This window comes from Ovis canadensis, chromosome 10 (assembly GCF_042477335.2).
Source record: "Ovis canadensis isolate MfBH-ARS-UI-01 breed Bighorn chromosome 10, ARS-UI_OviCan_v2, whole genome shotgun sequence".
NCBI lineage: Eukaryota > Metazoa > Chordata > Mammalia > Artiodactyla > Bovidae > Ovis > Ovis canadensis.
Window position 1 is genome coordinate 26,329,920 of NC_091254.1, and position 16,109 is coordinate 26,346,028.

General features: G+C 39.9%; 1 protein-coding gene across 4 annotated transcripts in view; it reads right to left on the reverse strand.

Moving 5' to 3' along the window:
• Positions 1 to 16,109, reverse strand: part of VWA8 (von Willebrand factor A domain containing 8) — a 383,224-nt gene that overhangs the window by 233,343 nt on the left and 133,772 nt on the right. For all 4 annotated transcript variants that reach the window (XR_011259328.1, XM_069601241.1, XM_069601242.1 and 1 more), the window contains one exon: positions 14,543 to 14,614. Coding sequence is in view for 3 of the 4 variants with exons in the window: in XM_069601241.1 (XP_069457342.1) it covers positions 14,543 to 14,614 (72 nt within the window). In the remaining variant the exon portion in view is untranslated. The remainder of the gene's footprint in view (positions 1 to 14,542; positions 14,615 to 16,109) is intronic.

Below are 16,109 nucleotides of genomic sequence, written 5' to 3' on the forward strand. Positions count from 1 at the left end.
TTCCTAAGGCCCACTTGACTTCACACTCCAGGACGTCTGGCTCTAGGTGAGTGATCACACTATCATGGCTATCTGGGTCATGAAGATCTTTTTTGTTTAGTTCTTCTGTGTATTCTTGTTAACTCTTCTTAATATCTTCTGCTTCTGTTAGGTCCATACCGTTTCTGTCCTTTATTGAGCCCAACTTTGCATGAAATGTTTCCTTGGTATTTCCAATTTTTTTTGAAGAGCTCTCTAGTCTTTCCCGTTCTATTTTTTCCCTCTATTTCTTTTACTGATCACTGAGGAAGGCTTTCTTATCTCTCCTTGTTATTCTTTGGAACTCTGCATTCAGATGGGTATGTCCTTCCTTTTCTCCTTTGCCTTTTGCTTCTCTTCTCTTCTTTTCTTAGCTATTTGTAAGACAGACAACCATTTTGCCATTTTGCATTTCTTTTTCTTGGGGATGGTCTTGATCACTGCCTCCTGTACAATGTCACAAACCTGCATCCATAGTTCGTCAGGCACTCTTGTCTATCAGATCTGAGCATGCAAGCACACAAAGTTAAGTTCTAAGCAGTTAGGATCCTGCAAACAATGGGATTTTAAAGGCAAATTCACTCTGACTTAAAAGAGGGGGCTGTTCTCTGCTTCACTCTATTGCAAAACAGAATGTCAGGAGGTAGTCTCCCTGAATTGCTTTACATGAAAGTTGATTATTCTAATGTTGTGGAGTCATAAATCAGTTACTCAAAGATTATAAAACAGCCTAAAACATGTATCCAGGAACTCCCTGTGTGCAAGGTTCAGAAGGCAGAAGGTGAGGAAGTCCATTTTTCTTTCTTCTGCAGTAATTTTTAAAATCGTCTCCAAGTGAGTGAGTGCCGTGGCTAGTGTTCAGCTTGCCATGTGCTCTCCGAAGCATCTTAACTTTTGGCCTTCCCTCCAGTTCCTCCTAATTCTTCAATAACTTTCATAGAGTGGGCTCCATTTGTATAAAATTTAAAGATTTTTTCATCGGGTCCCTATTTTCCTTAAAAACACTAACTGTATGAACGCCATCAACAAATACCAACTGCAGTCAAACATGACAACTAAAAAGCCAGCATCACAGTAGCATCAGGAGAAGCAAATTGCTTTTTAAAAACAAACATGACGTTTTCATCAGATGTTGAAACTTTTACTTCTTTGTCTAAAATGCCTGAAAATGTACTTACTATACAAGCAACTGGGAGACTCTGACAATCAATCCTCCTTAATCTGTCTCAGGTAGAGGTTTCTACCACCATCTTCATTCATTTGAATAAAGAGGGCCTAGACAAGCTGATCTCCAAATATGATCTTATTCTAATAGTTTTTAATCCAATAACACAGTGAGAGGTCCCTGCTTCAGTAATCACTGGAAATTTATTTTCCAAATTCTCTCAATGAACATACATTATTTATGTATCCAGAAAAAAGAATTAAACTGCATAGTAAACAGTTCCAAACATTTGCATAAACAGGTTCCCTGTAACAGATCCAGAAACAGTACTCGAAAGTCAGGCAAAACTACACACCTTTCAATTGCACTACTAGTTTGCATGGCTTTAAAACACACTGATAAAGCTTCCTGGAAAAGTCCAAAGCTCCTTTTCAAACAGGAATAATAAAATCCACATCCCTGAAATTTCCCTTTGAAATAATGTGCTGCTGTAAATGGCAAAGTTAGCTCTTTGGTAGTTTGGTCACTTAGTATAACCAAAGCAGCCAATATAAACACCGTGGGGGGAAAAAATCAACGTGCTTACGAGAGCAATATACAGATTCAGAACAAAGGCAAGAAAAACACTCCTAAGAAACACTGGATGGATAAACTGAAGATCAAAGCGAACACGCGGGCTTCCCCGGTGGCTCAGTGGTAAAGAACCTGCCTGCCAATGCAGGAGACACTGGTTCAATCCCTCGGTTGGGAAGATCCCCTGCAAGAGGACATGGCAACCCACTCCAGTATTCTTGCCTGGGAAATCCCATGGGCAAAGGAGCCTGGCAGGCTACAGTCCATGGTGTCATAAAGGAGTCGGACACGTCTCAGTGACTGAACAACGAGAGAGAGTGTGCAGCACGGCAAAGAATTTCCATATTGTGCTTTAGGCAACTTCATAGCAAGAGGTTTGAGGAGGGACACAAAACAATATGATATCCAATAAAGATAGCATTATGCTTGATGAAACCAAATATTGTATAGCCTTGGGACTCCTAAGCCACCGTAGCTATGAGAAGCACGGCACACTTTGTTATCAAATTCCCTGCTGCCACTACCAGCTGGGGACACAGGCGGGGAGAAGTCTGGACAAACTGTTCCGACCATCTACAGACATTAGACAATTATTCTGGCATAGCAACATGGTGTATTTCTGATGTTACACAGCAACAATCTGCCACTGCACAGTTCAGATGATTAATTAACAAAATCCACACACTCCTTAATTTTGGCAATAAAATATTCATAGTATCTCAATATTAAATAATTCAACAAACATTTACTAAGCCCATACCAGAAAAAAACTAAATCTGTTCATTATAAGCCTTTAATTAACAGATGGTATGAGATACAAAGGATTATATAGAATTATGTAGTAACAATGTGTATAGAGTCCTCCTTAGTCAGTATTAAATATATGCTTACTGATTTGCATTGTGTATAAAAGATTTAAAAATTAAATGCTATGAAAATTCAGGGGAAAAAAACAATAATTGTTGGGAAGTAATTAAGACAGAAATTTCTATCTGGAAGAAATGAATATGGTTTCATTGCATTATGTAAATTAATTAAGAAGTTAAATTGGGTTCATGAAATTTACTTTAGAAAATACTTCCTCACTGTAAGTTCATCAATATTGGTATAATTTTGATAAAATGTTTATATTCATGAGAGTGGGTCAATATCTCTCAGGATAAAGAGAACAGGAGAACATATCTTTCAACTTTCAAAGGGACTCAGGACGTGCATTAACTGAATGCAGCGTTTGTTCTTGTTTGCCTGCTGATGGAAACAAACCAACTGCAAAGTGACACTGGGGAGAACTGAGGAAAACTGAATGCAGGGTACCAGTGTATATTAAGGGGTTATTATTAATTTGTTAGGTGTAATAATCAGATTGCGGTTATGTCTTCTGCATTGGTGGGTACATTCTTTATCATGAGGGCCACCTGGGAAATCATGGTATGATGGAAAAAAAGCATGAGCTTGGAAGGTGTGAGTCCTAACTCAGCCATTAACTAGCTATGTGATCTTGAGCAGATATTGAAACTTTTTGAGTTTCAGTCTATTTGTCAAGTATGGAAAATAAAAATATTTATCTGAAAGGGTTTCCATAGAAATACATGAAATGATTTTCAAAAGTATATTGGAAATTGTAAAACATAGAATTATTACCATCTTTAATCCTTGTTCTTAAGAAACTTGTAATTCAATTATAGATGCAATGTAAAAATCAAAACAACTTTAAGAGAAGAATGAATTAAACACTGATAAAATACTATAAATGTTCCAAGGAAAACAAGATTACTTCTATTTGGGGGAGACTAAGACAAGCTTCACAGGGGAAAAAAATCTGAGCTCTTAAAAAGTACAGGATTTTCACAGGGAAAGATGAGAGGAAGAAGTTCATATGAAGCAAACAAGATGTAAAATGGCTGGGAGAATAGAAAGCCATCGTGCACTGCGTGCGTGCTATGTGGCTTCAGTCGTGTCTGGCTCTGAAACCCTATGCACTGTAGCCTGCCAAGCTCCTCTGTCCATGGGATTCACCAGGCAAGAATCCTGGAGTGGGTTGCCATGCCCTCCTCCAGGGGATCTTCCTGACTGAGCAATCACACCCACGTCTCTTATGTCTCCTGCACTGGCAGGCGGGTTCTTTACCACTAGCACCACCTGGGAAGCCCACTGCGTACTCAGGAAGGGTAAGAGACTCTGACTTGGAAAGAACTAGAACTACAAAAGAAGTTTGGAGACAGGTCATAGGTTTTTTTGAGGGTCTCTCTTTGAAGGAGATTTTATCGGATAGGCAAGAGGAGCCATTTCAGCTTTCAGGAGGAAAATAAGATTAAGAGATGCTAAGATCGATCTCAGTGTTGATAGATTAGAAAGTGCCTTGGAATTGTAAAAGGTACCTGCAGAATCAGTACTCTGGAAACACAAAGCACATGAAAGTCGGAGACTGAGAAGGCATCTCCTATGAAAATCAGCCAGAGCTCACTTTTTGTTTGATAAGGACAATCTAATAGATTAGAATTTTGGTAAAGGTAATAAATATAGACTCTGGAATACAAGCAGAGCCTAAGTATAAAAATTTCACCAGAGTGCATTATTTGGTAAAATCATAAAAAGGGCCCACTTTAAGTGAAAAAAAAAAAGGGGGGGGGGAGAAAAAGTTGACAAATCTAGCACATTATTGGACTATATTCACCTAGAAGCAACTGCGATTATTAACTGTGTCTCATTACATACAAATTAAATCCTGATGATTTGCTTTGCAATTTGTTTAACATCACAAATGAGAAAACATTACTATATGCAGATGATTAAACTTCCACTTCTTAAAACAAATACTATACATTTTTAAAACAATTCTTATATAATGGGGGTACCTAAGCATTTTAGAACACGGCATTACTAAACTATTTCTTCCTTCAAATATCTGATAAAATGCAACCTCTCAAAATCCAAGTGTCCTTATTCAGAAACAGAAGGTTATTTATTTATTTTGACCATGCCATGTGGCATGGGGATCTTAGCTCCCCAAGCAGGGCTCGATCCATGGCCCTTACAGTGGAAGCACAGTCTTAACCACTAGACCGCCAGAGAAGTCCCCAGAAGTTTATTCTTAAGGAGTTTTTAAACAACAACAAAAAAATTACGCACCTATCAGCTGAATCTATAACCCAAAAAATTCATCACGAATACTTGGTATTTCAAATATAATAAAGCTCTACAAACCAAAAGAAAGTAATATATGGGGAGGAAGAAAGCATATTCTTTTCTTTCCTCACTGTTTTAATTTATTAATTGAAGGATAATTGCTTTACAGAATGTTGTTTTCTGCCAAACCTCAACATGAATTAGCCATAGGTGTACATATATCTCCTCCCTTTTGAACCTCCCTCCCATCTTCCCCATCCCACCACTCTAGGTTTATACAGAGCCCCTGTTTGAGTTTCCTGAGCCATACAGCAAATTCCCCTTGGCTATCTATTTTACATATGGTGATATAAGTTTCCATGTTACTCTCTCCATACATCTCACCCTCTCCTCCCCTCTCCCCATGCCCATAAGTCTATTTTCTATATAGAAAGCTTATTCCTGAAGAGAGCTGTGATGATAAAAGCATCACTGGCTTGAAAGTAAATAGACATTTCTCTTTTTTACTGTCAGGAAAGCTGAAATAAATAGAAAGTCATGTTACGATTTTTTCAAAAAGCCAGCATGAAACTAATTGCATGAAAGGTGCATGTAGCGTTATAATTACAGCAAGTAGAAAATAATGCATACAGTGCATGCTAACAAAGGTCTGCAACAGGCAGCACTGGATACTAAGGGACCATGAAACACGTGATTTCAGCGTATCCTATCCCTTTCGGCTGACAGGCAGCAATGCTGCTTCTTTTACTGGAAAGCTGATGGATTGTTCCAAAAAAACCCCACACAGAAAAATGAAAAGATAAACTCAATTTTATCTCACCAATAGAAGATGGGGCCTACTTTACGTTGCTGTAAGTGATGTTTACAGACTTGTTTTTAGCTTTCCAACAGTTAAAAAACTCATCTAATGTCATAGATTCTTAGAAAAGGTAGTAATACATGGAAAGAAAAGATGGGATTTGGCTTAATAAAAATGATAAACATTGAGATACCTCAAAATCAACATTTATTCCCTTTAATTTCCTCACAATAAAAGTTACTACAAGTAACAGCGATCTTTCAAAGCAACATTAAATTGACAACTTCAACTACTAAAAAGTTTCTTTCATGAACTTCAGCCAATTTCTAATTTGCAAAACAGAAGGCTGGGTAGACTGTATCTATGTTTAGACAGCTTGTATTAATAGCATTCATTACATTTTGTTGTATTTGTGTATCAACCCACTGCTGGCTTCTCTGTCAATATTTAATGCCCAAAGCTTCTATTCTAATTAACGTTTTTTGCTTTTTGAGTAGTCATCACATAATGTTTCACCCCAGTTCAATTCCTGGGTTGGGAAAATCTCCTGGAGAAGGGATAGGCTACCCACTCCAGTATTCTTGGGCTTCCCTGGTGGCTCAGACAGTAAGAAATCTGCCTGTAATGCTGGAGACCTGGGTTCGATCCTTGGGTTGGGAAGATCCTCTGGAGAGGGGCATGGCAACCCACTCTAGTATTCTTGCTTAGAGAATCTCCATGGACAGAGGAGCCTTGTGGGCTACAGTCCATGGGGTCACAAAGAGTCCAACATGACTGAGCGACTAAGCACAGCACAGCATGTAATGTTTCAGAAAGAGAAAGAGTAAAAAAGGAGCCTGATCAACTACTAAAAATGGTTTACTTGGTTTCAAACTAAATCATGTGATTAAAACAGGCATTTTCCCAGATGGTTATCACTTTGCATTTGAGTGCAAACACCACTGACACCATCCCATGAGAGCTGAGTATCAGTCATTCTTTTTTTTTTTTACTTTACAATGTTGTATTGGTTTTGCCATACATCAACATGAATCTGCCACGGGTGTACACGTGTTCCCATCCTGAACCCCCCTCATCCTGTATCCTGCATCGAACCTGGACTGGCAATTAGTTTCTTACATGATAGTATACATGTTTCAATGCCACTCTCCCAAATCATCCCACCCTTAACCTACCAGTTGTAGCTCTGCTTGCCTGTCTTTTTCTTTTTTCATTGTTTTGATTCACAAGGTCGGTAAAGGATGCAAGTGAGAAGGTGCGTAAGATATTAAGAAAGGTACAGAAGTATTTTTTCTAACGGCTGAGTAATACTCCATGGTGTATATGTACCACAGCTTTCTTATCCATTCATCTGCTGATGGACATCTAGGTTGTTTCCATGTCCTGGCTATTATAAACGGTGCCGCAATGAACATTGGGGACCCGTGGTGGATTCATGTCAATGTATGGCAAAACCAATACAGTATTGTAAAGTAAAATAAAGTAAAAATAAAAATTTAATAAAAAGGAAAAAAAAGAAAGGTACAGAAGCATCACTAATAAATAGAGCAGGGCATTTGAAAAGGTACTGATGAAGCACCTGAGTTACTACAACTGCAGAAGTACACATTCCTGAACAAAGAACCCCCCAGATGATCAGGACTCTGAAGAAAGCACAGGGAAAGAGAAGACAGAACTCCACACTGGTTCTTAGAAAAGGGCACCTCTGTGGAGTACCTGCTCTACATGTGCCAACAAATCCTACGGGTGGCTTTCTTCTCTCCCATACACACCAAATGGAAGCAATTAAGAGTCTTAATAGTAATGAACCTGGTTGGCATTATGCTATGAAAAATAAGACAGACAAAGACAAACACTGCATGGTATCATTTATATGTGCAACCTTTTTTTAAAATTAATTAATTTATTTTAATTGGAGGCTAACTACTTTACAATATTGTGGTCTGTGCCATACATTGACACGAATCAGCCACGGGTGTACATGTGTCCCACCATCCTGAACCCCCCTCGTACCTCCCTCCCCACCCCACCCTCTGGGTTGTCCCAGAGCACCAGCTTTGGGTGCCCTGCTTCATGCATCAAATTTGCATTGGTCGTCTGTCTTACATATGATAAGATACAGGTTTCAATGCTATTCTCTCTTATCGTCCCACCTTCACCTTCTCCCACAAAGTCCAAAAGTCTGTTCTTTACATCTGTGTGGTTTTTGCTGTCTTGCATATAGAGTGGTCATTACCATCTTTCTAAATTCCATATATATGTGTTAATATACCGTATTGGTGTTTCTCTTTCTGGCTTACTTCACTCTGTATAACTTATTAGAACTGACTCAAATGCGCCGTTCTTTTTTATAGCTGAGTAATTAATATTCCATTGTGTATATGTACCACGACTTTCTTATCCATTCGTCTGCTGATGGACATCTAGGTTGCTTCCATGTCCTGGCTATTATAAACAGTGCTACAATGAACACTTACATGTGTCTCTTTCAATTCTGGTTTCCTCGGTGTGTATGCCCAGCAGTGGGATTGCTGGGTTGCATGGCAATACTATTTCCAGTTTTTTAAGGAATCTCCACACTGTTCTCCATAGTGGCTGTACTAGTTTGCACTCCCATCAACAGTGCAAGAGGGTCCCCTTTTCTCCACACCCTCACCAGCATTTATTGTCTGTAAACTTTCTGACGGCAGCCATTCTGACTGGCGTGAGATGGCACCTCATTGTGGTTTTGATTTGCCTTTCTCTGGTAGTGAGAGATGTTGAGGATCTTTTCATGAGTTTGTTAGCCATATGCATGTCTTCTTTGGAGAAATGTCTGTTTGGTTCTTTGGCCCATTTTTTGACTGAGTCATTTATTTTTCCGGAATTGAGCTGCATCAGCTGCTTGTATATTTTTGAGAGTAATTCTTTGTCAGTTGCTTCGTTTGCTATTATTTTATTCCATTCTGAAGGCTGCCTTTTCACCTTGCTTATAGTTTCCTTTGTCGTGCAAAAGCTTTTAAGTTTAATTAAGTCCCATTTGTTTATTTTTGTTTTTATTTCCCCTACTCTGGGAGGTGGATCATAGAGGATCTTGCTGTGATTTATGTCAGAGAGTATTCTATGTTTTCCTCTAAGAGTTTTATACTTTCTGGTCTTATATTTAGATCTTTAACCCATTTTGAGTTTATTTTTGTGTACAGTGTTAGAGAATGTTCTAGTTTCATTCTTTTACAGGTGATTGACCAGTTTTCCCAAAACCACTTGTTAAAGAGATTGTCTTTTCTCCATTGTATATTTATGCCTGCTTTGTCAAAGATAAGGTGGCCATAGGTGCAAAAGGCTGCACTCAAATAGAGTAGAAAAGTGATTGCCAGGGTCTGGGCAGTGGAGGAAATAGGGAAAGGTTGATAAAAGAGTACAGACTTTCACACAGAAGATGAATAAGTTCTGAGGGTCTAATGCTGCAATATGGTAACTACAGTTGGAAACATTGTGCTGTATAATTGAAATTTACTAAGACAGTAAAATTTAAATGTTCTCACCAAATAAATATATAGACAAAAAGGTAGATACATGATGTAATGAATGTATATGACTCAGTAGGAGAAATTGTTTCACAATGTATCTGTAAGAAACATGTATATTACCATATGTAAAAGAGATGACCAGTGCAAGTTAGATGCATGAAGCAGGGCTCTCAAAGCCCATGCTCCGGGACAGCCCAGAGGGATGGGGTGGGAAGGAAGGTGGGAGGGGGGTTCAGGGTGGGGGGACTCATGTGCACCTGTGGCTGATTCATGTCGATGTATGTGTGGCAAAACCCACCACAACACTGTAAATTAATTATCCTCCAATTAAAATAAATTAATCAATTTTAAAAAAAGATGTTATGGGAAAACCCAAACGAACTTTTTAGCAAACCCAATATATCAAATCATGCTATACACTTTAAATATAATTTTTTGTCAGTTATACTTCAATAAAGGAAAAGATAAAAGTCTAACCACAGAATCTTCCCCATATCTTAACACAGATGCTACTTTTTGAAAACAAGTTTGAAAGTTACTGACGTGGACTGAAATATTGAGAAAGTTCCACTGAGGGTTTAGCCAGCTGCCATGGAAAGTCCAGTTTCCCTTGCTGACCTGGTGAGTGTGCACGTGTGCAGAGCTGCGCCTCAGTTAAGCAGTAAATGCTGCGTAGTGCTCAATCGTTATTAGAAACAATCAAATGATTAGCACCTCACTATTCTGTCCTAGCGATAATGCTGCCAAGCTCTGACCTGACCCCATCAGTGTGTAATCATACCCAGCTGTACAGGCCATGAAAGCATTTTCTCTCCTAAGTGCTTTCTCTTACTCCCTAGATTCTGTCTTATTCATCATTTCCTTCATCAAACAGGTGCAAGTTTACCAAATGAGTTTAGTCAGTTCGTTTTAGAATCTCCTGAAAATAATCCAAGAAAGCCTAAATTTTAACTTCAAATCACTTCTAAATCATTTTGCCTACTCAGCAGAAATGTATTCTACACAGTCCTCTAAAGTATATTTGTTAAATGTCTATTATACAAAAGACATCAGGGAGGACACACAAAACACTAAGATTCTTCTCAAGGGGCTCTCGCTTTTCAGGAGAGAGATGACAGGCAGACACATAAGTCCAACAGAAGTCAAAAGAAATCTAAATGGCCTGCTGTAACAATTCAGAGAATGGACCCAAACCTTCAGCCTGAAGTGTTCAGGAAGACTTTATTAAAGAAGTATATTACAGAATATTACAGCCAGAGGGACCTTAGAAAACACCCGTTCCAGTCCTATCATTTTACAGATAAGAAAAAGAAACGAAGAAAGACAAAGCCCTTTAAGGAGAGAGAGCAATGAACCCAATAGTACATACAGAGACAAACAATCTGCACAGGGAGGTAGACCTCTGGATCCCCAGCTTCCTGCTTTTCCATGATCCCACACTGCGCTCTGAGACTGGGAGGATGTGGGCAGGCAAAGATGGGGGAAAGAAGAGAGCAGGCTGGCGAAGACCAAACACTAAGATATAACACTGATAAGAAGGTGTTTGGGCTTCCCAGGTGGCTCAGTGGTAAAGACTCCATCTGCCAACACAGGAGATTAAGAGACACGGGTTCAATCCCTGGGTCAGGATCTCCTGGAGTAGGAAATGGCAAAACACTTCAGTATTCTAGCTTGGAAAATCCCAAGAACAGAGGAGCCTAACAGGCTACAGTCCACGGGGTCTCAAAGAGTCGGACACGACTGAGCAACTAACAAGAAGGTGTTTGGAAAACAGTGTGTTAAGATCTGAGGACGTGATTTTCAGGGGAGAAATGAGACAAGACGGCAAGTGGAGATTAGACAACGGAAGACATCAAACGGCAGCCTGAGAGGCTTAGTCTTTCACTAGATGGTTTCATGGACACAGGGAGCAGAAGTTACTTGTAAAATCCAACTCAAAGTTCCTGCAACATTGGTGTCATTATATGACACTGATCACCTTAGAGGTTTACAATGAGAGGATAAAGAACCCTTCTGACATGAGAAAGGACAGTTAAGTGTAGCAAATTTCTAATGAATGCAATCTCTGTTTTTCAATATTTCTCTTTCTCCAAAGTGGAGGGTGACACCAAACCAGTAGAAGAAGGGGAGACACTGTGAGCTGCTGACGACAGCACTGATTGAGAGAGGTTGCTGTGATACCCCGCCTCCTGCTTCGCATCTCCGGGGGCTTTCAGCAGGGTCTTCCCAGAGGTTCCTTTGCCAACTCGCGGCAAGCCTGAAACTCGGTAGGATCTCCATCCTCACTGGATCCCGGGTTCACCCATGCACATGTAGAGAGGGAGCTGTTCTTCCCTCCACCCAACACCGAGCCCTCTGCACCTTATTCTTTCCCTTGGGACTAGAAATAGGTGGCACAGTGGTAAAGAATCTGCCTGTAAATTCAGGAGATCCAAGAGATGTGAGTTCGATCCTGGCTTGCGAAGATCCCCTGGAGTAGGAAATGGCAACCCACTCCAGTATTCTGGCCTGGAAAATTCCATGGACAGAGGAGCCTGCCAGGCTACAGTCAATGGGGTCACAAACAGTCAGACACGACTGCATACGTTCACACACACATGGAAACAGACTGGAGGCGGCATGCGGGGTCTCACACCAACATTCGCATAGCACTCTAGAGTGATTTCAAAGTACTTTCATAGCCTCTGTTTCGCTTATAAAGAAGCAGCAGTCCTTGGCTCCAACTCTGCCTTCACCCTATATGTGCTGTGTTGTGCTTAGTCATCCAGTCGTGTCCAACTCTTTGCGACCCCATGGCCTTAGCCCGCCAGGCTCCTCTGTCCATGGGGATTCTCCAGGCAAGAATACTGGAGTGGGTTGCCGTGCCCTCCTCCAGGGGATCGTCCCAATCCAGGGATTGAACCTAGGTCTCCCACATTGCAGGCAGGTTCTTTACCATTTGAGTCACCAAGGAAGCCCCCTATAGCTCTCCTCAGTCCCCCAGAGAGTAGAATGCTCTCTCTGTCTCTCTGGTTACTGGTTAGCTCTAACTTCAACCTTTCAACTTAGACAACTCTTGTGAAACCCTATCTCTATTATCCAACTTAATTATTATAAACCCTGCCTTTACCAGGAAACTCTTACTGTATTCTACCCACTAAACCCCAGGACATCAGTATCAGCTGGGATACATCAAAGCTGCTTGAACATCGCAGCTTGATCTCTAGGGACCTTCCTTTTGAAGGCCTGCTCCTTAGCAAAAAAAAAATCATTCCTCAACCGCCAGCTCTGTGTATTCTTGGTCTGCAGCTGTTGAGAAGCCAGCAGGTTGTGTCTAAGGCAATTCAGAGAACCACAGAAGATCAGAAAAGAGTGCACCGAGTATACCAGAGTTTAACAACTTTTGGGAGGTACACTGGGCTGTCATGTCATCATTTTGCAGAGTGAGAGGAGAGTCATGATTGTTCAGAGCCGGATGAGAACTTGACCTCCTGGGCCTCAGTATCAAGTACTGAATGTCGGACTATTAACTGATCCTCATCCTCCCATGCTGGTACGTAGACTCATCAGGAAAAAATTATCTTTCACTAAATAAAAGTTGGTAGGACTTCATAATTAGTGAATGAGAAGACTATGAATATTTTATTGCTCATTGTTTAATTCTTGCTTAGGAAAAAAAAAAAAGAAATGGAGTATTAAAGTCCTTTTTAAAAACACAGTGACTCACAGATTTCATTCTAACTGAGCATCTGCCATGAGCCAGGCATAGTGAGAAGTGCTTTCCATGCATTATCTCATGCGATCCTTACGTTAGCCCAACAGAGGGCATATGATTTGTATTCCTAGGTTAGATATCAGGAAACTGAGCCTGAGCGAGATTAGCACTGTGCCCAAAGTCACAGGCATCTGTAAAAGAGTTGCAACTGGACCTCTAGCCAGCTAACTGCCAAGTCTGTGAACTCAACTGGCCGATTTTTATTAAAAAAAAAAAAAAAACGCTCAATTGGCCCATTTTTATTTTTTAAGAAATCAAGTTTGAGGCACTAAATAAAGAATATGTATTGTTTTCATAAGTTAAAAGACAGAAAGAAAGACCAAACTTCTTTTGAAAGCTTGTTATCCTTAATTTTAAATTAATTAAAAAAACCAAAGGTGCTGTTCACTCTGAGTCTGGTAATTCCATTGAAGATTATCAGAAAGCTCTAGATATTAGAATAAAATGCCATCCATCCCTCCACAGACACGTATTCAGTATCTACTACTTGGCAGCAAGCACTAGACCAGGAACAAAGGACCCAGATGAGCGAGAAGCACGGTCCCTGCCCTTGAGGAGCAGGCAGACAAGCTGGGAGGACGGTCATTCTACATGTGGACACAGTGGCACGTGACGAGTGCGACGATGGGGAGATGGAAGGAAGCTGTGCAGAAGCAGGGGAAGCCTAGCTCAGCGGGGACAAGAGAACACCTCCCGGCGTTAGAGAAGAGGCGTGTGGGAAGGGGATGGCGAGTGCGCCAGGCAGAGAGAAGAGCGTGCTTCAAGGACCAGCGCGGAGCTGAGGACTGAAGGAAGTTCAGAGCGGCTCATCAAGGTCAGTGGTCCAGTCGTGTCCGACTCTTTCTGACCCCATGGACTGCGGCCCGCCAGGCTCCTCTGTCCATGGGATTTCTCAGGCAAGAATATTGGAGGGGGTTACCATTTCCTCCTCCAGGGGATCTTCCTGACCCTGAGATAGAACCCGGGTCTCCTGCATTGGCAGGTGGATTCTTTGGCCCTGAGCCACCTGGGAAGCCCTCAGTGTGGCTCAAGCTACCACCAAATGCAAGAAAGGAGGGAGCCAAACCTTAGGACTGGGGAGGTGGGCAGGGGCTGCTCCTGCAGGACACTCAAAGCCACACTAAAGACTACACCTAAGGGCAATGGGGAACCAACTTGAGCGAAAAAAGGCTCAGACTTTAGTTTTGCAAGTATCCATCTGGCTCAGAGTGGAAAGCAGGTCACAGTGGGTGTAAGCTGGGGTCTAAGAACTGTGTATTAGGAAACCACTTCTGTAATCCAAGTGATAGGTGACAGTGAGCTGGGCTGGGTGACAGGTGTCGGAAACACAGATATTTAAAGGCAGAATGGATAGGAATTGATGGAAGATTGACTGGGGCGGGTGCGAGGTAGTGATTTAAGCCCTGAGGTAATTCTAAAGTTTAGAAGGTAGAAGATCCTATTGCTTAATTTCAACTAGTCATCTAGCTAGAGGGAAAAAAATCATTTTTGAAAACTTACTCCATCAAGCAGAAGAAACATACGGCTTTTAAATCGTATTATTATTAGTACCTGGTTTCATTAGTATTCATTAGTACCTGGTTTTAGCCATAACTCACCTGGTTTCCAACCAATAATAGGTGTTCTCCAAGAAGAAAGTCTTTGAGCATATCTTCCATCACTATCATATGCTAGAGGAAAAAACGACTAGAGGTTAATTGTGTTTTGCATAATCAAGGTGAAATAAGAAAGTTAACTTATTAGCTATAAAGATATCTTCATGGAAAGAAAAATATGTATTATAATAGAGAATACTCAATTTGATTATGCTAAAAAATTAAAATGCATGCTGTGGTCAAAAATAAGTCATATAACCAATTGGGTCACTCATATTCAAGACCTGAAATGGTCTACCTTAGCAAGACTCAACCACTGACTGATACCTATTTCAAAGAGTTTTTATAATGTGACTCAAATATTTTTCAGCTATTGTACTATGGAGAGTTGGCTTATAATTTAATGTGATATTTAAATTAATACTTACTAATATAAATATACAAAGGTTTTCTAAAACAACTGGAGATTTCATGGAAAATCTTACATGGACTTCTTAACTATGACTTTCAATGCATATGTGTAGGTTTAGAATTAAAAATGTCGGCAACTATACTCCAAAAAATTATATATTTTTAAATTTTTTTCATATTTTTAAGTTCAAAACATGACACAATATAATAAGATTAAAGTTGTTCACAGTAGTCACAGAGGAAATTACATTGCTCTTTTGGATCTTGAAAAGTAGGACAATCATAAGTAGGTCAAAAAGGCTCAGCCAGGATTAAAGGGAGAACTACAGCCTGGAACGATTCATATCCCTATTTCCTCTTGGTTTTCTGTATCGAAACAATAAAGGCCTCAAAGTACTAAAGTTACTGAAGTTCTCTATTTGTGAAAAAGGCAACTTAACCTTTTACATCTTATACATGCTGTAGATATTCTCGTTTGCCAGTCTTTTTTTTAAACTTGGTTTGTGATTTTTTTCCCTACATCTAAAATATTTTCCTTTTACTTCTCATGTTAAGCAATGACAATATTTTCTTCAGAGTTTCTAGAAAAACTAAAAAAGTTTTCTCCCTCCTTCAAGAACAGATGAGTTTTCCTTAATGTTTATCTTGGTAATTTTTTAAAAATGCTTTCAGATAAACCATGGAACTGGAGTTTTAATGAGGCTTGAAGTAGGGTCAGCTATTTTGTTCATTCTGGAGTACTTTTTAGAATAAAATGAGATGTTATTAATAATTATGCTGAGACAAGTATAAACAGGGACTATTTTGAGTAAACGAGGGTACACAGTTACCCAAGTTAAAAGGGAGACTTATAACATCTGGCTTCTAATTTGGGTTCTAGTGATAATTTGGTCTACAGAACTCTTCTGTTTAACTAAGATGAACAATCAGTGCCGATTTCCAGAAAACATTAAGTTCTTCCAGAAATACCTGGGCTAATCTCCATGAAAAATAGATAGAAACGTTGGAACAAACACCTAGATAGCAGGTAAAAAAGCAATGTGAATACTGAATAATAATCCAAACTATAGTTGTCATCTTTACTTTTTCTCATGTCTTCCTACTTTTTGCCCTGATTACACCTAACTAGAGTATTCAAGTCAATAAACGTTAGCTAAGG